The sequence below is a fragment of the Chiloscyllium punctatum genome, chromosome 25 (assembly GCF_047496795.1).
Source record: "Chiloscyllium punctatum isolate Juve2018m chromosome 25, sChiPun1.3, whole genome shotgun sequence".
NCBI classification, from domain to species: Eukaryota; Metazoa; Chordata; class Chondrichthyes; order Orectolobiformes; family Hemiscylliidae; genus Chiloscyllium; species Chiloscyllium punctatum.
In genome coordinates this window covers 69298597-69321019 of record NC_092763.1, presented here as the reverse complement: position 1 = coordinate 69321019, position 22423 = coordinate 69298597, and the positions used below count along the sequence as shown (strand labels likewise).

The window sequence follows — 22423 nt, the reverse complement described above, 5'->3', positions numbered from 1 at the left end:
TTGATTCAGATTTCCAGCATCTGCAGTATTTATCTTGAATGAAACTAGGATCGATGGTTGTGAAAATCCATCTGACTCCCTAATGTCCTTTTTAAGGAAAGAGCACCGCCAATCTTGCCTGGCATGGCCTCCAGATGACTCCAGAATCACAGTAATGTGGTTAATCTTAACTGCTGTCTGAAATGGCCAAGCAAGTTGCTCCATTCAAGGACAATTAGGGATGGGCAACAAATGCTGCCTTTGCCAACTAATCCCAGTCCCATATTAGACTAAAAAAGAGAGCTAAAATGTATGCAGCATTGGAACCGTGATCACTGGAACTGGAACACATGTAAAACATGCACCAATGTGAATTTGGATGGATGTGTTTAACGTTTGGAGAGTAGAACCTTCTTTCTGGAATAACCCAGATACAACCACCACCCCTTAATTTCCCCCCGCCAAAATAAAGGTTTAATGTAGGCATTAAGGAAATGTCTGGTTTTGAGAGCAATGTGATGCAACAATTTTCAATTTTAACAAATTCCAGTTCTACTGGACTCTTGTAGAAGTATTGGATTTCTGGAAATTATTTCAAATCAATTTGGCTTTTGCAGTTACTAACCATGAAACTCTAGCATACACAGGGGTACCTGCTTGTTGGAAATTGTGCAGGTTTCCACGGGAACACTGACATTTGATTATTCTTGTTTGCGGTTGGAGTCCAAGTTAATTAAACTTTTGACATCACAGCAGCTGGACTTGCATCCAGTAAATGCATGGGCAAAGTGTTGATTTCTGTGGTCTATTCCGAAATGAATTGACTCACTCATGGAATACCCTCAGAAGAGGGGTAAAGGTCAGACCAAATTGATTTGGGTATTGCTGAAAAAGGACAAGGTTTGCTGTAGCTTTTCTTTAACTTGTCAGGATAATTTGCGAGAATTATGAAAGTAAACGGATATAACATTTTATTCCTCATGAGAAGAGTGCTAAATGCTCAAGTGGATTCCACTTGTCAACTAATCAGTGCTCTTCTCATGCAGGATAAAATGTTTTCCTTTCCCTTCTGTAATTCTTGCAAATTGCCCTAATGACTGCAAAACAAAACACTTCAGCAAACGCTGTCCTTTTTCAGCAATTACCCAAGTTCTATATGACCTAATTTGCTATTAATGTATCCAGTGAAAAACAACAGGAGGAATTCCACACACATTCGCTCCAAGGTATCACTTGTGGAGGGCTGTATGAATAAATGACTGGTTTAAGACCCGTTAGGTTCATGATTTATGTGACTGCTCTTCATCATCCAACAACGAGAACATGAAAGAATTGAGAGCCGCTGAGATGTTTTCCAGAACTGATCCTAGTTCAGTTTCACTGGGATGGGAATTTATTGAGTCAATTAGTTTATCAAGGGGCTGAAACTGAAACCAGTGCACTTCCTAGGCTTCTGGCTTTCATGGTAACAATGCTGTGTCAACCATTTGCATTATGAGGTTTATTTGGGTAGTCCTGTTCATTTGGAAATGTTGCTGTATTCCGTCCAAGTGTAGAGGTCATGGATCATTTACATCATTTGAAAGGTAATTTTGGAATATTTTCCAATCTGATTATGGAAATATAAACTAGGGTAGGGGAATGGGTCTGGGTGTGATACTCTTTGGCAGATTGGTGTGGACTTGTTGGGCCAAATAGCCTGTTTCAAAACTGTAAGGATTTTATGATCTTTGATTATCCGTTTTCTCTGGCTTAATATATTTCACATCTCTCTGAGTGTGAGGAGGGAATAGAAATTTGGTTGAGTAATTGGGCGTTAACTGAATGCCAGAAATGATCAAATGCTATAAAATTCTTCCTCTTTATTGGAATGTTTTGCTGGATGGCTGTGGGGAAAAGTGTGGATATATGCACATGTGATTCCAGTAGGGTTTGGACAGTGGCATTTAATGAGGAGTTTCTCACTGCAGTAATATGGGTTATCCTCTTGTACCTGTTTTGTAGAGCGCTTGAAGATGAAAACAGTCAACAGGTGGAAACATCTTTACAAATATAACAATCTCTTGTTTTGCAGACTATGTGGAAGAAGAAAACGATGATGGCAGTGGCACCAATAGTCCAGAGACGGGTGGTGTGACCTCCCAATCAAGCCCTGTACCTCTGCAGCGCAATACGAGACCAAGTTTGGGCAGCCAGAAGGTGGCAGAAACCGAATCTCCTCTTCGACAGGCCACAGGTAACCAGAATTGGCGGCCATTCTCGGAGACGGAAGTAGGGAAACCCGCACTGAAAATAAAAGATGGAGGTTTGAAGCCAGCTCCGAAGTCTGTGAATGGGGTGCCACAAACTGATCAGACCACTGCCAATGTGTCTCGAGTATCATCCTTTCGCACAAAGCTTTCCACCAAGATGTTTTACACTGAAGATGGTAAATGCACTTGATATCATATAGAATACTAATTGGCATGGAATACTAACATTGCTCTTAACATACTAGAACAATTTTTTTTTAACCTTCCCCGGGTCTGACTGATTCTTTCCACAATTTTAACTTGAATTGAGGTTCATCAAATTCAATTTGATTCTATGAAGGGGTTTCACTGGATTGTTTTTATTCATTTGTGGGATGTGGGCATTGCTGGCTGGGCCAGCATTTATTTCCTGTTGCTGTGTTGCCCTTGAGAAGGTGGTGGTGAACTGCCTTCTTAAACCACTGTCATCCATGTGCTGAAAGTAGACCCACAATACTGTTAGGGAAGGAATTCCAGGAAATTGACCCAGCGACAGGGATGGATCAGCAGCATAATCCCACATGAGGGTAGTGAGTGGTTTGGAGGGCAGCATTTCAGATGTTGCTGTTCCCCTGTACTGTTAACCTTGTCCTTCTAGATGGAAGTAGTCATGGGATTGGAAGTACTGTCCAGGGAGCCTTGGTGAACATCTGCAGTGGGGTATCTTTTACACACTGCTGATACTGACCATCAGTGATGGAGGGAGTGAATGTCTGTGAATATGCTGACAGTCAAGTGGGCTGCTTTGTCCTATATAGTGTTGGACTTCGAGTGCTATTGGAGCTGCAGTCACACAGAAAAGTGAGGAATACTCCATCACACTCTCGATTTGTGTCTTGTGGATAGTGGATAGACTTTGTCGTGTCAGAAGCTAAGTTACCCATTGCAAGATTCGTAATCTCTGACCTGCTTTTGTGGCCACTGCATTTAGATGGCTAATTCAGATCAGTTATAATCAATGGTAATCCCAGGATATTAATAGTGAGGGAATTCAATGATGGTAATGTCATCAAATGTTAAGAGTTGGTTAGATTCTCTCTTGTTGGAAATGTTCATTGCCTGGAACGAGTGTGGCACAAACGTTACTTGCCACTTTTCAACCAAGGCCTGGACAATGCATTTGGACATGGACTGCTTCATTATCTGAGCAGTCATGACTGGTGCTTAACGTTTTGCAATTATCAGTGAAAATCTCCACTTCAGATCCTATGATGGATGGTAGGCCATTGATGAAGCATCTGGAGATGGTTAACCTAAGATACTACCTTGAAGAGCTCCAGAAGTGGTATCCTGGAGCTGAAAAGATTGACCTCCAACAACCACGTTACCTTTCTTTGTGCTAGGTATGACTCCAATCAGAAGAGAATTTTTCCCCTAATTTCTATTGTCACCAGTTTTGGCAGGGCTCCTTGATGCCATAGTAAGTCAAATGTGGCCTGACATCAAGGGCTGTGACTCTCTCCTTTTTTGTTTCAGTAGATACCCTTCTTTTCTCTTAATTTCATCAACCAAAATCAATGGCACAAGTTTAGAAATTGGCTAACAACATCTTTGTATATATTTAAGAAAAGAAAGAGGATAACTGCTAACTGAAAGGTGTCTAGAACTATGTTGCCCCCCAAGCCATGTGGATACATTTGAAATCCTGATATATAGGTAATTACACACATAAAAATGAAATACCTCCGTTGGCATGAGATCTCTCCCATTCTCCCAGTTTTTGAACGCTTAGATGTGTTTTTGGTAAAATACATAGTTGAGCTTGCAAATATCTTCTGTGTGATTCATGTATTTGGTTGTCAGCTAATATGTGCTTATGCAGGTGAAAATACATCACGTAGGAATGCTAAGAATGTATGGAGTGGAGAGCTGACTTTGAGGATACCCTCCGTTGTGTTGTGTGGTACTATCACGGTGTTGAATAGGATAGACTTTCAACAGGCCAGCAACTCCTGACTGGTTATCCATGAGAGATACCCTGTGAGATATCTGCAGCAACAGAATTATATTCAACATCAATATATGTGAGGAGCTGCAAAATCAACCCTGGTTTGATGAAGTGTGCACAAGGGCATATCAGGAGAAAGAATATCTGAAATTGAGGTGTCATCAGGTTGACATCTCAATGATACAGGACAACTTGTGTGCCAAGTAGCTGAAGCAGCAAGTTCTAGACAGAGCTGAGCGATCCTGCAACTAGTGGATCAGATTTCAGCTCTACAGTCTTGCCATATCCAGTTGTGAATGGTAGTTGACAATTAACCAACTCTCTAGATGATTATGCTCAACAAGCACCCACATCCTCAATGATAGGAGAGCCCAGTACAGCAGTGCAAAAGCCCAGGTTGATGCATATTCACCTGCCTGCTCAGTTTGGGTTCTGCCAGAGCCACTCAGCTCCTGACCTCATTACAACCTTGGTGCAAACATGGACAGAAGAGCCAAACTCCAGGAGTGGGGTATTCAAAAAGAAGACATTAAACTCAAAATGTTAACTCTACACTCTCGCTCTCTTCCGGGGAAGACGAGCCATTGGTTGGAGTCATACCTGGCACAGGGTGTGGTTGTTGGAAGTGAGCCATCTGTGTCAGAACATCTCTGCAGCAGTTCCTGAAGGTTGTCTCTTCAGCTGAATCAGTTGCTTCATCAATAAGCTTCTCCCATCATGAGGTCAGAAGTGAGAATGTTCACCAATGATTGCAGTGTTCAGCACCATTAGCAACTTCCCAGAGGGAAGCAGTCCATGTCCAAATGTCGCAAGACCTGGACAATATCCAGGCTTGGGTCACACTGCACACTTGCCAAGTAATTTCCATCTCCAATAATAGAATCTAATAATTATCCCTCGACATTCTGTGATATTATATCACTGAATCCTCCATTGTCAACATCCTGGTGTTATCACCGATTAGTATTGGACCAGCCATATAAATAACATGGTTACGAGATCAATCCAAGGTCAGGAAATTTGTGGCAAATTACTCCATTCCTTGATTCTCAAAGCCAATCTGCCATCCGTTAAACACAGTCAGTGATGGGATATAATGCTCTCCATTTGCCTGGTGAGTGGAGCTCAATTAATATTCAAGAAGCTTGTCATCATGCAGGATTTGTTTATTCTGACTCCTTATTCATCGTTTCCAACATTTTTATTCCTTCCAGGACAAGCGCACAGTAGTGAGGCAACCGTGTGTCTCACATACACGATGTCCCACAGCAATTGCCATGGGTTCCTCTGAGAGAGACAGCACCTGGAAGGGCCAGGGGAACAGATGTGTGGGGACATTGGCAGTTACAAGTTCAGCTCAATCCACTCCCCACCTTTTCAATACTGCTTAGTCAAGATCATGGAACCTCCTTCCTTCCTCAGGCAGTGTGACTGTCCCTGAACCACATAATTTGCCGTGGCTCAAGAAGACCACTCACCACCACTAACTTGAGGGCAACAAGGGACAAACTATAAATGCTGGCCAGCCAGTGTTGTTCATGTCCCATGAATACTGCTTACTACCTTTTGGGGGGAAAAAAAAGGAATATTCAAGGACAGCAAAATAAGGATCACAGCCACTAACAGAGAGGATATGTCATGACAAAAACTCATCTGCAGTCTGAGTGGAGCACTCGTTTTTGGTCTGAGTGGAGAATGCAGGTGATGGGTGGGTCAGCATCTGTAAGTCCATAATCTGCATAGTAAAGTATTGCCCATAACTGCTGGACAGAATCCTAGAAACAGCACTGTGAGACTGATACTACTTATGTTAAAACTTTGAAAGGAAGAAGAATACAAAGCCCTGTATCGATGGCACTAGATATTGAAGCAAACATATCCACAAAATAATTTACTTGCACGATCATTTTTCACCAGGATTCATTTCCAAGAGTAAAGCAGTGTTGCTGTAGTCCAAGCTGTGGCTCATTTAACAATTTTTTTTATTGGAGAAAACTAACCAAAGTGTTTAAAAAGAGCTCTGTCTTTATCACTAGGACATTGATTTAGATTGTACACGGCAACTTCAATAAGGGCTACATGCTCAAAGCCAGCAGTTCAATTCTTTACAATTCCGATTTTATTGCTTTTGATTTTTTTTAAACCTTACTAGATAACTGATTCCAGTAAAGCTGACAGCAACCTCTCTACATAATGTATAAACTGTGACCTCAGTCAATCTCTACTGGCACAGTGGAAAGCCCTCTGCATGGGCATTTGGTTCAAACAAATTAGTTTTAAGATTTGCCAGCTTAGGATTTCTAGTTCCCATTTCAGATCCAAGACCCAAAAGCACAAAATAAATTAAGCGCAAAACCTCTTTATGCTCAAGTCATGACCTGAGAAGTTTGCCAGTAATTCATCAAATGAGCCCAGAGAAGATGCAAAAGATTGGATTCCAGTAACAAGGCATTATTAAAAACATAGGGGCAAACCTTGTGTTGAGCAGGTTGGATTTGTTGCTTAGCCGTTTGAATAGCAGCTGGCACAACAACTGGTACACATCGTACAATCGCTATGGTCACAGGCACCCTCTTCAAGTCACATTTCTATCAAGCATTTGGATTAGGCTGCAGATGCATTTCTGTGATAGTAACACTCTTAGAAATGTAGGCAGTAGTAACAGGAGTCGGCCATATGATCCTTTTGAACCTGCTCTGGCATTCAATACGATCATGGGTGATCATCCTACTCAGTACTGTTCCTATTTTCACTTCATATGCATTGATCCGTTTAGCCCTCAGATGTTTATCTGCTTCTTGAAAATATTCAACATTTTGACCTCAACCACTTTCCACGGCAGAGAATTCACAGGCTCACCACTCACTCACTTACTCACCAAATTGCTCCTCATCTCAGTCCTGAATGGCTATTTCATTTCTTTAGACATGGTCTGTGGGTATGGACTCCCTAGCCATTAGTCACTCCGTTAATTTCACAACCAATTTCAGACTGTCACGTTACCTGTATGCTTAGTTGCAGCTCCACATGTGGGCGGCACGGTGGCACAGTGGTTAACACTGCTGCCTCACAGCGTCGGAGACCCGGGTTCCATTCCAGCCTCAGGCGCCAGACTGACTGTGTGGAGTTTGCGCATTCTCCCCGTGTCTGGTCTGGTTTCCTCCCACGGTCCAAAAATGTGCAGGTCAGATGAATTGGCCATGCTAAATTGCCCGTAGTGTTAGGTGAAGGGGTAAATGTAGGGGAATGGGTCTGGGTGGGTTGCACTTCTGCGGGTCAGTGTGGACTTGTTGGGCTGAAGGGCCTGTTTCCACGTTAAGTTAATCTAATCTAATCTCTGCAGCCCTTGTGATACTTGCAGAACTTGATCCTAACTGTTCATGGAATTCCAGTAGGTATTGTACCCTGAACAATTATAGAGTTGATATCTCAACCCAATCTAGTCCCACCTGCCAGCACCCGGGCCATATCCCTCCAAGCCCTTCCTATTCATATACCCATCCAACTGCCTCTTAAATGTTGCAATTGTACCAGCCTCCACCACTTCCCCTGGCAGCTCATTCCATACACTTACCACCCTCTGCATGAAAAAGTTGCCCCATAGGTCTCTTTTTATATCTTCCCCTCTCACCCTAAACCCGCTAGTTTTGGACTCCCCGACCCCAGGGAAAAGACTTTGTCTATTTACCCGATCCATGCCCCTCATAATTTTGTAAACCTCTATAAGGTCACCCTTCAGCCTCCGATGCTCCAGGGAAACAGACCCTTTGGTCCAACTCGTCCATGCCGAGCAGATATCCCAACCCAATTTAGTCCCACCTGCCAGCACCCGGCCCATATCCCTCCAAGCCCTGCCCATTCATAAACCCATCCAAATGCCTTTTAAATGTTGCAATTGTACTAGCCTCCACCACATCCTCTGGCAGCTCCACAAGCACCACCATCTGCATGAAAAAGCGGCCCCTTAAGTTTCTTTTATATCTTTCCCTTCTCACCCTAAACCTATGCCCTCTAGATCTGACCTCCCCACTCCAGGGAAGAGACTTTGTCTATTTGCCCTATCCATGACCCTCATGATTTTATAAACGTCTATAAGGTCACCCCTCAGCCTCCAACGCTCCAGGGAAAATAGCCCCCGCCTATTCAACCTCTCCCTGTAGCTCAAATCCTCCAACCCTGGCAACATCCTTGTAAATCTTTTCTGAACCCTTTCAAGTTTCACAACATCTTTTTGATGGGAAGGAGACCTGAATTGCACGCAACATTCCAATAGTGGCCTAACCGATGTCCTGTACAGCCACAACACAACCTCCCAAGTCCTGTACTCAATACTCTGACCAATAAAGGAAAGCATACCAAATGCCTTCTTCACTATCCTATCTACCTGTGACTCCACTTTCAAGGAGCTATGAACCTGCACTCCAAGGTCTCTTTGTTCAGCAACACTCCCTAAGACCTTACCATTAAGTGTATAAGTCCTGCTAAGATTTGCTTTCCCAAAATACAGCACCTCGCATTCTTATGTTTTGAGTTCTCAAGTGGAAGTCCAAATCTACATGACAATGGGTGCTTGCTACTATAATATCTTGAAGTTTGTTTTTAATGTTACTGAAAAATTTTAATAGAACGCTTTCCTTAAAATATACCTCTTTTAAACAAAACCTAAACCAGGGAAAGCAGACAGGCATTAAAGTATGTATGATATTTCCATCTTTTTGCTGAAAGCAGTTATAACCATTATAGATCAGGAATTATAAAGCATACAGACCTGCTTTTTTCCTGAGGTGCAACATTCAGAACCAGGAAGACCAATTGTTCAAATTGTGGCAACTTGTTTATCAAAGAGCTTTGCGTTTGGAGTCCAAACTCCTTCAAAATGAGTCAGCATGCTCAGAGAAGAAAAGGAAGCAAATCTTGCACTGCAGATCCCACTACCTCGTGGAACATTCTGCCCCGTCAACTTCAAGATCTGCCAGCTGGATGTGAGCTGTTCACTCCCGTGAAGACCATCAGAAGAAAGTCATGAGTGGACGTCATCCTCGAGTTGAGTCAGTTGAAGAAGTCAGAAGAATCTGAGATTTAATCATTGCTTTGATTCAGCTAAACTTGATTTGGCGATGATAGGGGAGCTATGAGTCTTCCTGGGCTGACGAAGGAATACAGTGAGCAGTGACCTGTATTAGAAAGTAAATGTTTATCAATCTGATGAGACGCAGTACCCACACTGGTCATGTAACCTATTGATCATCAACTATAACCGTGCTTGGAAACTTGGCTGAGACAGCAGAGTTGATGTAACCTATTGATCATCAACTATAACCGTGCTTGGAAACTTGGCTGAGACAGCAGAGTTGATGTGGGACAATGGTATCTCCTAGAAACCATTCTAAATGGTAGCAAATTTGTATTTGGAAAGGGACACATTAACCATCTACTTAACAAGGCTTCATAATTAACTAAACCATAACTTCTGAGAATGGGGCTTAGCCATTCTTTCCCTGGGATAACTGTAATTGTGCAGATGGGGTAATGACTCGTGACTTAAGAAAACCGATTTAAGTGTGGACAAAAGTTGATTCCAAGAGAACATCTGTAGCTTTATGTTCTCCTGCTCCTCAGATGCTGCCTGACCTGCTGCGCTCTCGACTCTGATCTCCAGCATCTGCAGTCCTCACTTTTGTCCTGTTTCCAGAACATGTTTCTCTGATCATGTCAGCAATAATTGCACAGTGATTAGATGTCATTTATCAGTGTGCAATAATTTTACTTTTCTTCTTTCTCAGGTGATTATAGTAATGTTAATGTACAGCGAGCTCACCAGGAGAAGACTTCCTCTGGCCTGCAGCGACCTCCCATGAGACCACCAGATCCTCCGTGTCGAGATAAAGTTGCTCCACTGCTGAAAGCAGAGCAGTCCACTAGCATGGAAGATACTTCATCTTCTGTGTAAAACATCCTTATTTAAACTGTGCTTTTGTTTCTCTTTTTTGTCTACCCTTGCCAATCGTCTAACATTATCTTGTCAATGGCTTGCAATGGAGTTTAGCTTCACAAGCAAACACCCTTGCTTTTTGTCATGAAGACCCACAGTCCCAGTGAATCCCTAGTCCGTCCTTCCCTTCTGTCTGTGTGTGTGTGTGTGTGTCTCTCTCTCTCTCTCTCTCTCTGTGTCTCTCTCTGTCTCTCTCTCCTGTCTCTGTCTCTGTCTCTCTCTGTCTGTGTGTGTGTCTCTCTCTGTCTGTGTGTGTGTCTCTCTCTGTCTGTGTGTGTGTCTCTCTCTGTCTCTCTGTCTGTCTGTCTCTCTCTCTCTCTCTCTCTCTCTCTCTCTCTCTGTCTCTGTGTGTGTGTGTGTGTCTCTGTCTCTGTGCCTGTCTCTCTGTGTGTGTCTCTGTCTCTGTGTGTCTGTCTGTGTGTCTCTCTCTCTCTCTCTCTCTCTCTCGGGGTGTGTGTGTGTGTGTCTCTCCCCTCTCTCCCCACCTCTCTTCCCTCCCTTCCCGCCCCCCCCCCCCCCCCCCCCCCCCCTCCACCTCTCTCCCCCTAACTAAAACATGAAGTGGTTGCTGGATAACCAGTACTGCTGTGTGTGGGTTCCTGATTGATTGCTAAATCTGGAGGGTGTGGGCCATAACAACACCCCACAGTTCAGCATCTCATCCAGTCCTGCTGGCTGAGGTATTGAATAAGCTTTTTATTGTGCCTTATTATACCAAGCAAATAGTAATTACATTGATCCATTTATCACAATTCTGGAGTTTCTTACCACTTTTGTGGAATTAAATCTCCTTTTCCTATCTCTATTTCTTTAACACCAAAATCACCAATTGTTATCTTAAAGACCCTTCTGCCGAAGAAAGACTGTCAGGATTTTTAAATTAACTCCAACAAATGTATTCTGAGAGACAAATTCACTTCAGAATTCAGGAAATGAGAAAAGCAAGCATTGGGAAACAAGGCAAAGTGAAGCGAATTAATCCATGTTGAGGCACCTCTGGTTTTTGAGAGTTGGCAGTGGTGAGGGAAATAATAGATAAACTCTTCAGATTTGGCATCTATTTTCCAATGTGCTTGTGAAATTCCGTTCATTTAGTGTTGAATTGCAAGTCGACCATCAGTTTGTTGAATGGTAGAAGAGGGTCAAAGGCCAAAATGGCCCTTTGCTGTTCAGATAGGAGATTTCCTTGTCTCTTTTTTTAAGAAAAAAAGTACATAAAAGATAGAGAAATATCATGAGATGCATGTGATTGTGCATTGGTTTCAACACCCCCAAGCTACCTTCTCTTTAAAACACAAAATGTGGCACAGAAAGGCTTAAACAGAAAATAGTTTTATAAAGAAAAATAGTTAACTAATATCACAGAGCTGTTTACAATCTAATTCCTTTGAATACGGGTCCATTTGCCAATGAGTTGCATTGAAAGCATTCCTAAATTAAACTAAGACCTCATTTTACAGAAAGTTGCAGTTTTAACACTTGCAGCGTGAATTTGGCATGAAAGTACTGTGCTGATTATTGTCTGAACATTGGTTATTTATACTTTTCGTAGAAAATTATTTGTCGTGCTCTATCTCAGGTCCAGTACAAATACAGTTTTCAACATTGACAGTTGAATGTAAAGATATGTCTCCCGTGTCGAAGTTTAGTTTTGGTTAAAGCTATGCGTTCAGGAAAGGTTGGGTGAGTGCCACCATTTTAATAAGCAGTTTGAACTGGCAATAGTCAGAATCTGTACCAGTTACAAGTTTAAAACTTCCAACAACACTCTGCTAGTCTGGCCATGCTAGGTTGGTGGATGTAACCTCAGGCATTCCATTTACATCAGTTTTGCCAACAGTCTTCTGAATCTGTGTAACTTTGATTACATCTTTGGCCAGTTTTTATGTTTTTTTTGTGACTGGGATGGAATTTTGATGCAAATTGTTCACTCTCTTTCTTTCAAGTCCACGTGGACTTGAACTTCTGTTTCTGCCATTCTGCTGCTGGCCATTAGGAGATGCCAAGATAATATCCCAAATCAACATTGGCCTCATCCTGAAGTGATGTTGCCGTAGATTCTCCTGCTGATTGCAATTAAAACCTAAATAGGGCTGAGTCTTATTTTGTGCCATTTTCATCTTAGTCTTGCACTTTTAATGAATCAAATGGTATAATGAAAGACCTTTTTTTTACTGTTTAATTGCCATCCCTAGATTCGCTTGAATATAGCAGTGATGAAGCTTAAGAACCGTTGTTAATTTAATTTATTCATAGCTGTCACAACCAAATGGATGTTCGGGGTTTATATGAACACCAGATGTGAAGAAATAAGCCTCCACAGATGCTGATTTAAGCATTTCTTGTATTTCTCTCAATGAGGTTTATCATTTCTCAATGTAGTTGGCGTGTGGTCCTTCACTGTGTCACGAACAACATGAAAGTACTATTTAACACAATAGAATGTGGACTGAAATTCATTCCAATTCATTTCATATAGTTCCCTAATTAACAGATTTTCATCAAATATATTTGAGCTGAATTGAAACTCTTGATACCCAAGTGAAAGGTCAGTATCAATCAACTCACTACATCACCAAATCCTTTTTTTTTCTTACTTCTCATCTCACCACCTCTCCTGCCTCCACGTTCTCTCTCTTCTGAAACTGGTGATTGGTGTTAGGGTACGTTTGGGCTGGTGTCTATCCTGAATGAGCTGAATTGCTATATAACAAAAATGGCTGTGGCATCCACACTGGACCCCTTTCACAAGTGGTATCCACCTCTGCATGCATTAGCTAATGCGCAAGAGAAATGTGGGGCTGACTGTAGCTTTGCTTCCCTTCCCTTCCCTTATGTTGTGACCTGTACACACTCTGGTCTGCCTCTGCTCCTTTTTGCTTAGGGCAGGTGACTCGCATTTGCTGCCTTTTGATTTGTGCATTTAACATCTGGAATTAAATTATCCTTGAGCACGTTGTGTTGATCTTGTAATTTTTTTTTGCTTTTGGGTTTTGAATTTCAGTCTAAATGGGTCAACAAAATTAAAACCATTTCTTTGAAAGAAATTGCAGACTGCTCTTTTTCTTTGGCCCACACACTGCCTTTGCTAGCAGTTTCTGGGTAAGCATCACCCTGGCTCCTGGGCAGGCAACATGATGCCAACTCATAGTAACGTCTATAAACCTCTTCTCCAGAATTGTGACAACTATGACAAAATTCTATGCTTTTTAATGGACGTGATTATTTCTTGAGCTGTTTCGACAGGTTTATCTTTTTTCTGACTTGCATGCTAAAGAAGACATCCATTTCACTTACACCATCAAAAGAAATAACTTTATAGCTATTAACAACATCACGAGCTAGAGTGCAGTTCTAGCAGGCAGTCACTGGAACACCGAGTTATAAACTTTCCTGTTGGATTTATGATAGCTCACTTTTTGCAAGGGAATTCATAGACTGTGCTGTTTTAATTTATAGGGTTGCTTCCAGAGCCAAGTTTTTCGAAAATGCTGCTAGAAAAACAGGCGGGTAAGAGACAATAATTACTATTGATGTCTTTCCATGACCCATGGGTATGCCCTTTTACTAAAAACCTGGTGAAGAACTCTTTGGTTCTCAAAAGATTTTCGTCCTAATAACCTGCAGAAATTTTTTAAATGTAATTCATTAATGCCTTAGGGAGAAATGAGTTTTACCAAGAATATTTAAATGGCAGGATTTCCGAACAATGCTCAGAGTGACTGAGCTGATGTTCTGACAGAATCAGATTTTCTGTTTAATATATCTCAGCGTAAAACATTGGCCATTGGGTTTGCACACTTTTTTTCATTTTAAATGCTTGCATCAAGTTTAGGAAATTTCCTGTTTCTACCATGCCTGGATTTCCAATGAAAGGTGTTTTGGTATTGCCTGGTCAGAAACTGGAAGGTAGAGTAACTGTGCTGCCAAGTTATCGATCTTGCTTCCACTGTCTTGTGGTTGCAGTCCACGTAGAGATATTTATAAGAAGCTGGTTGGTTCCTGCTCAATTTGAAATATGTATACACAATTCGGGGTGTGAACTTCGTTAAACAAAAACGACAATGAATTTCATCAGAAGTTCAGTCAATATACCTCTTCCAGATGACACTCTGAAACCTCAGTACACGCTAAAGCAAGGTTGTCCTCCTGATCCTCTTGCTGGAGGTGTGGTGGCTGATCAGGTGAGCCCTTCAATAACTCCCTCTTTTTGAAATGGGGGTATTGGCAGCATCTCGTTTCACAGTGAGAGTGCATTTACATTTGTAGTTTTGGTAGGATAGGTGCTGACATCTATCTGCATTGACTGCCAGTGCATTTGTAGTTCCTGAGGAAGGGTCAATGGACCCAAAATATTGCCTCTGATTTCTCTCCACAGATGCTGCCAGACCCGCTGAGCTTTTTTTTTTAGCAATTTCTATTTTTTTTGTTGCATAGTAACAAAAGGGGCATTTGAAAAATCTGGCATCATGCTTAATGCTAGGGGAAAGTTCCAAAGCCGTGAAATCAAAGTTGAGTTTACTGTTTTAATTGAGCACTGAGATTTCTGCAGGTTCAGAATTGTTTTGGGAATTACTTTCATTGGACAATTCTTTGAGTAAAACATGCACAGGTATAATGTACATTTAATAGTCTGTCAGTTTCCCCTTCAAATGGGGAAGAAAATCCCATTGAAGAAAGCTGTGGTAAGTGTATAAAAGCTAAACAAAGGATTGGATTATAATCTACAGAGTTATTGCTGCAAAGCACAGTGTGGACTTTTGACTGTTTTGAGCACCACAACATAAATGAACAATCCTAGCCAGAGCATATGCCTTTCATGTTGAGCCTTGCAGGAATAAATTAAGATGGCTGTCTGCTGTATGTTAAATGTCTGTAGTGGCTGCATCTTTAGTGTGTCAACACAGGCAGCTGCACTTGGGGGAGTTAAGTAAGGAATGTTGGGGGGGGTGGGGGAGGTGGTAGGGGGGGGGAGGTGGTAGGTGGGGTGGGGGGGGGGGGGGGGGAGTGAAATAAGCAACGTCTGCCCAGTACAGGGAGGGAAAGAAAATACATGCCTTTCACAGCCACCAAATAATTCCAATTGCTTTACAGCCATTGAAGCACTTTCCAAACTGCAGTGATGTTGGAAAAACAGCATCCAATTTGCTCTCAGCAGGCTCCACAACCAGCAACGATCAGAGAATTTGTTCTTGTGATGTTGATTGCATGATGAACATTGACTATAACGCTGCTGCTCTTCACTGCCATGAGACTGCATGCATCCAACTGAGGGGTCAGACAAGGCCCAGACTTCACCCTTCCTCCAAAGGAAAGCTCAATCACAGAGTGAAGCGATGGAGTGTCAGCCTGGATTCTTGTGCTGAAGCCCTGGAGTGGGACTTGAACCCTGAGTCCCCTGAATCAGAGGCACGATTGCCAGCTATGACATGTTAGGCAGAAGTGGGTACTGCAGATACTGGAGATTAGAGTCAAGATTAGAGTGTTGCTAGAAAAGCACAGTAGATCAGGCAGTATCCGAGGCTTCTGATGAAGGGCTTTTGCCTGAAACATTGATTTTCCTGCTCTTAGGATGCTGTCTGACCTGCTGTGCGTGCCCAGCACCAGTCTAACCTATGACACATTGACTGGCATAGATATAGCATAGCACTCATCATGGTTTTTTAAAAATTTATTTTTTCATTTTCACGTTGACAGTGTGTTTAGAATTCGAACAGTCCAATTCAGAGTGCATAGGCAATTCTAACCAGAGGAAACATGTTTATGACAATTGGCTAAACAAAATCGAGAGGGAAATATTACTTTTTAAGCATGAGTTTTATGATCTGGAATACATTGCCTGAGGGAGAGATGGAAGCAGATCAAATAGTAATTGAAAAATAAATTAAATACTCAAAGGAAAAATCCTGCAGGGCTTTGTGAAAGAGGAGAGAGTCAGAATAATTCAAACTCTTTCAGAAATCTGTGTGGGCTCAAAGAATTGATTAGCCTCCTGTATTTGTATGATGGCATGAAATAAGGTGAGATAAATACAGGGAAGTGATCATTGAATGCAGCCTTTCCCATTCAAAGGCTACGTATAGTATTAACAGATTTACATTTTGCAGTTTATATATTATAAATGCAATTTGAAGTGTTGGAATGTGTACCCATCTTTTTCACATTTGGGAATTGGGTTTTCAATCCACAGGGATTGATGGTATGAGAGTTCAGTGTGAAACCTTGAAATGCTTATGTTCAAGAGACTTGGGTACACTTGTAGAAGTTTCACAGGTCTATTCAGAAGGTACAACAGACTTCTTGGCCTTTGTAGTAAGGAGATTGGAATTAAATATTCATATTATAATTGTAGGGGGTTTTGATGGTGACACACCTGGAATACTGCATCCATGTTTAAGAGTATACTTCCTTTGGCAGTGCAGCAGCAGAGGTTCACTAGCTCAGTTCCTAGGAGGTTGTCCTCTGAGAAAATGTGTAAATCAGGCGGATGCTGTGGAGTTTAGGTGAATGAGACATGATCTCATTCAATTATTATAAAAGATTCTGAAGGGGCTTGACCAGGTTAATGGGTCACCAGTTGACTGGGTTAAAGGTACCACACAGAAGGTTGCTGCACAAGATAACGATGCATGGTGTTATGGGTAATGTATCAGTATGGATGGAAGTTTGCTTTCTATTAGTTAACCAAAGTGTGGGAATACATTGGATGTTTTTCTGGCTGGTGTTCAGTGGCTATTGGTATGCCTCAGGGATCAATATTGGGTTTGCAATTGTTTACAATTTACATCGATGATTTAGATTTGGGGACCAAGTGCAGTGTGTCAAGGTTCACAGATGACACTAAAATGAGTGGTAGAGCAAAGTGTGCAGAGGATACTGAGAGTCTACAGAAGATTATAGATAGGTTAAATGAATGGGCAAGGGTCTGGTAGGTGGAGTACAATGTTGGTAAACGTGAGGTCATCCATTTTGGTAGGAATAATAGCAAACTGGGCCATTATTTAAATGGTGAAAAATTGATGCATGCTGCTGTGCAGAGGGACCTGGGTGTTCTTGTGCTTGAATCACAGGTTGGTTTGCAGGTGCAGCAGGAATTAAGAAGGCAAATGGAAAATTGTCCTTCATTGCTAGAGGGATGGAGTTTAAAAGACAGGAAGGTTATGCTGCAGCTGTATAGGCCTACTGGTGAGGCCACACCTGGAATACCCTGTAAAATCTGGTCTCTTTACTTGAGAAAGTATGTATGGACACTGGAGGGGGTGAGGAGGAAGTACATTAGGATGATTTCAGAATTGAGAAGAGGAAAGATTGAGTAGACTGAGATTGTACTTACTGGAATTTAGAAGAATGAGGGGGCTTCTTAGAGAAATATATAATTATGATGGGCATAGATAAGGTAGAAGTAGTCGGTGAAACTATAATTAGGGGGCATTGCCTCAAAATAAGGGGGAGCAGATTTAGGACCGAGTTGAAAAGGAACTTCTTCACCCAAAGGGAATCTGTGGAATTCTCTGCTCAGTGAAGCAGTTGAGGCTACCTCATTGAATATTTTTTAAGGCATTTTTGAATAGTAAAGGAATTGAGGGTTATAGTGAGCAGTCAAGTAGGTGGAGCCGAGTCCGTGTAAAGATCAGCCACGATCTTATTGAATGGTGGAGCAGGCTCGATGGGCTAAATGGCTTACTCCTCCTGGTTTCTTATGTTCCTCAGGTTAGTTAATGTGAATGGTGTAAAATGTCCTGCATATTCTTCAAGCTTGAGTTATAGTACGGGAGGTGATGGCCTGGTGGGAAAATCAATGGAGTATAAATCCAGAGAGCCAGGTAATGTTCTGGGAATGTGGGTTTGAATCCCACCGTGGCAGATGGTGGAATTTGAATCGAATAAACGTCTGAGATTTAGAGTCTAATGATGACAGTGAAACTTGGTGATTGTCTGGGAAACCCATCTGGCTCACTAATGTCCTTACCAAGTCTGGCTTAAGGGATGCCAGACCAACAGCAGTGTGGGTGATTTTAACTGCCCTGTGGGCATTTAGGGATAGGCAATAAATGCTGGCCTGGCCTGAGATGCCCTCATCCCGTGAATGAATAAAGACATACAGGCAGAGGGAGTCTATTCCATCTCTGGCCTGACATTTGCCTGTAAGATGATAGGCTTGGGGGATTCAGAAGGTAATGTTGTTGCCACAGAATTCCCAGCCTTTGACCTGTTCTTCTGGTTTAACATTTGGTTGGCAGGTGCAGCTCAGTTTCTGGTAATCACAAGACATTGAGAGTCAGGGATTCATATGGTACTGACATTAAGTGTCAAGGGGAGATGGTTAGATCATTTTCTGAGCTTCACACTTATCAGCTCAAGCTTGAATGTTGTCCAGGGTTTGCTGAATTTGGACTTGGACTGCTTTGGTATCTGAGGAGTTGCAAATGGTGCTGAACATTGTGCAATCATCAGTGAACAGTCCCACTCTGACCTGGTGATGGAGGGGTCAGTGAAGCAGCTGAAGATGGTGGCGTGTGGGATACTCACGCAAAACTGGGGGTGTTGCCCTGAGGCCAAGATAATTGAGCTCCATTAACTGCAACCCTCTTTGTGCTCGGTATGACATTGAAGCCATTGGGATTGAAAGAGTTAATGTTGTTAAGGCAGCTTGGTGTCACAGTCTGTCAAATACTGGCCTGATGTCAAGGCCAGTCACTTTCACCTTGCAGGCAGTTGGTATAATGTCCATATTTGTACCAAGAATGTAGTGAGATCTGGAGAAGCTGCTGATCGAGCACGCACTGAGGGCAAAATTTAATGTGAATTAATTTAGGCAAGAAGTTGGCAGACAGGAGCCTGTTCTCCTTCCTGTCTCTGATAGGTCGTCAATGAGGCTTCTCATCTCCTATCATCTGACTACCAATTGAAGTCCTTTCCTTCCCACTGCTGCTGAGTGGAGGAGGGCTGGCAACTGTGTTTTGGCAACCCAAAATGCATACCCTGTCGCAGTTGTATGCAGGCTTCTGGTGTTGGAGGAGAAGTGAGCCCTTGTCAGGTAGTCTCTGCCTGATCGAGGGACTGAGCATCAGGAAAGGGATGAGGTGGAATCATAGAGAAAAATGCCCCCTGCCTGTGCTAAAACTCCTCTGTTTGTCCCACTCTACTTCTGCACTCCTTACTCAGCTAATGCCAGTAATGCAGTTGCCAGCCTTGCAGTAATTAGCAGATCTTCAAGAGACAGGAATCCTGCCTCTGAGATCCTTCATCCCAGGGGTGGCTTGCTGTTGGCCAATTAAAACACTTAAAGTAGCTTGCCCTCCTGTAAGAAGGGGATGTGGGACTCTTTACAGCTCCCAAACCAGCCGATAACCCCCCATCATTCTGCATTAAATACAGCTCTGATTACTGGTGAATGGGATTGCTGATGACACCCTTCTGAAGAAGGGTCACTGGACCTGAAATGTTAACTCTGCTTTCCCTCCACAGATGCTGTCAGACCTGCTGAGGGTTTCCAGCAATTTGCTTTTGTTCCCTCTTTGCAGGTGACCAGAAGATTAGTTTATTCTGGAAATTTACTATCATGCTTTATCTGGATAGGACATACCTGGGAAATTTTCCAGATTGCCATGTGGATGCCACTGTTGTAGCTGCTCTGGACTGGCTTTACTCTGGGCAAGACTTTAGGAGTATGGGCAGGCAGTTGTCAGGGCCAGTTTCAATGTCCAGTTCCTTCAACTCTCTCTCTCTCTCTCTCTCTCTCTCTTTCCACGTAGAGTAAATTGAAACGGGTGAAGATTGGCATCTGATTATGCCCTCAGGATCTGAAATCCACTTGGCACTTCTGGCTGACTGTTTGTTTGCAAATGCCCCAGTCTTATCTTTTGCATTGATACACTGGGTTCCCCCATTGTTATTGATCTGGGAGCATGTTGGGTCTAATCCTCCAGTTAGTTGTTTAATTGTCTAATATCATTCATGACCGGATACTGCTGACTGCAGTTTTTTGAGTCTACCTGTTGGCTGTGGGAATGTGTGTGATCCTGTGTAGTAGCTTTACCAAGTTGACACCTCCTCTACAGTTCTACTCAGTGCTGCTGTTGGCATACACTTCTCATTGAACCAGGGTAGGTCCCTTGCATTTATTGGTATTTGCATATGCTGGGCCATGAGGTTACAGATGGTGTCTGAACATAATTCTTCTGATGATGGCCCACTGTACCTCATAGCTGCTGGATCAGTCTGAATCATTCTTGGATGCTTTGTATATCGTGTGGTTGTGATCTTGAATGAGATGAAGGGAGTTTTCCATTGACTTTCAAAAGCACCAACAAGGGCGAGTATCCCATTATCAATCCTGGAGGTCTTCACTATGTTGAGTTCTATGTAAACAGCAGGGTGACAGCAAGAGGAAGAGAGAGGCTATATGAGTGGGTTACCTCATGGTCGTTCCACAATCTCTTGGACTAAAGTTAGCACTAGGAGTTCTCTCAATTCCTCATCTGAACACAACCAGGGTCAAGATTAGACTGGCGCTGGAAAAGCACAGCAGCTCAGGCAGCATCTGAGGAGCAGGAAAATTGACGTTTTGGGCAAAAGCCCTTCATCAGGATTCTTGACCGAAATGTCGATTTTCCTGCTCCTTCGATGCTGCCAGACTTGCTGTGCTTTTCCAGCACCACTCTAATCTTGACTCCGATCTCCAGCATCTGCAGTCCTTACTTTCACCTGAACACAACCAGGACTGACCCTCCTGCATTATAGTCACTAAGAACTTATTTCGCACTGCTGCAGTGTGTATTGTCAGTGGAATGCACCATAATAACTGGCCAAGTTTACCTTCAAAGCCTGTTTCTGCCACTGCCCTCTACATGAGAAGGAGATGGACAGAAAAGTTACAGTAACACTATCACTTTACCTAGGAGAGCAGAGAGAGGAACCAATGGGGATGGGCACTTTGAGCTGGGAAGGAAGTACAATAATCTAAATTGCAGTGTTAGACAAACATGGTCATTCCTTCATCGCTGCAGTGTCCAAATTCCAGAAATCCTTGCCTACGAGCATCATGCGATTATCTGTGCCACGAATTAGTGCTTCAAAGAGGTAGACCTATCATTGCCAAATCATGGGAAGCATGGATTGGGGAGAAAGAAAATAATTTGTCTCTCGGTGGCACAGTGGTTAGCACTGCTGCCTCACAGTGCCAGAGACCCGGGTTCAATTCCCGCCTCAGGTGACTGTGTGGAGTTTGCACATTCTCCCTGTGTCTGCGTGGGTTTCCTCCGGGTGCTTCAGTTTCCTCCCACAGTCCAAAAAAAAATGTGCAGGTTAGATGAATTGGCCATGCTAAATTGCCCGTAGTGTTAGGTGAAGGGGTAAATGTAGGGGAATGGGTCTAGGTGGGTTGCGCTTCGGCAGGTAAGTGTGGACTTGTTGGGCCAAAGGGCCTGTTTCCACACTGGAAGTCATCTAATCTTGCAAGCCAGCAAACAACTGTAGCTTGAAATGGAATCTGATAGGGGTCTGAGTGATGGTGAGATTTGACACAATTGAGCGAGAAGTTGGCAAGGCTGATCTTGAAGTCAGGAGCTTCTTGTTCCACCTTTTCATACTTCTGACACATTTATGAGGCAATAACATCTTGCCAGTTAAGGGGATTTCTTCTCATTAACTGGCTTATTGGCTGTGTTGGTCAGTTCCTACCGCATGGGTTTGATTTCCACACTGGATGAGATCACTATGAACATCCCACTTTCTCGACCTCGCCCCTTGCTTGAGGTGTGGTGACCCACTGGATAAACTCTCTACTAGTTCTCGCTCTGAGAGAGCAGTCCTCTCTGGGAATATGCCATTTAGCACATACACAAGCCGGGGAAGTTTGTCGTGGTTGTCAGCAAGCCTCAGTCAAGTCAAGGGAGAGTGCCTTCAGTCAGGGGGTTCTAGCCCAGTATGCCAAGGCTACCCTTTGATATTAGTTCAGGGGTTTGAACACAGTCAGCTATGCAGGGAAATCAGAGTCTCAGGATGCTAGCCAGGTAAGGGATGAGGAGCTGAATGTCATACAGCCCACTATCCATCTTGAGCTTTTCTGTCCTATTTGAGGCTGTTTTCTTCTTGGAATAAGACAGAGATTAAGTGATAAAAGTGGGAGGTAGGGCTGTCGTTTGCTGCTGGTGGGGTGTCCCAAGCGAAGGAGTAGACAGTGCAGAGAGCCTGCAGGGTTAGTGGCTTCTG

The 22423-nt window shown here is 42.9% G+C and overlaps 1 protein-coding gene and 1 long non-coding RNA gene across 5 annotated transcripts in view; one reads left to right on the top strand and one right to left on the bottom strand.

Moving 5' to 3' along the window:
• The window catches only part of LOC140496031 (uncharacterized), a 46227-nt gene extending 36799 nt beyond the window's left edge, over positions 1 to 9428 (bottom strand). Inside the window, exon 1 of the long non-coding RNA XR_011964139.1 lies at positions 8987 to 9428. This is a non-coding gene — a long non-coding RNA (uncharacterized lncRNA). The remainder of the gene's footprint in view (positions 1 to 8986) is intronic.
• The window catches only part of ophn1 (oligophrenin 1), a 196998-nt gene that overhangs the window by 149065 nt on the left and 25510 nt on the right, over positions 1 to 22423 (top strand). For 2 of the 4 annotated variants that reach the window (XM_072595479.1, XM_072595482.1), the window contains exons 20-22: positions 2054 to 2407; positions 10002 to 10164; positions 13670 to 13720. In XM_072595479.1, the coding sequence (XP_072451580.1) occupies positions 2054 to 2407; positions 10002 to 10164; positions 13670 to 13720 (568 nt within the window). The remainder of the gene's footprint in view (positions 1 to 2053; positions 2408 to 10001; positions 10165 to 13669; positions 13721 to 22423) is intronic. The other 2 variants (XM_072595481.1, XM_072595480.1) reach the window with 2 other exon arrangements.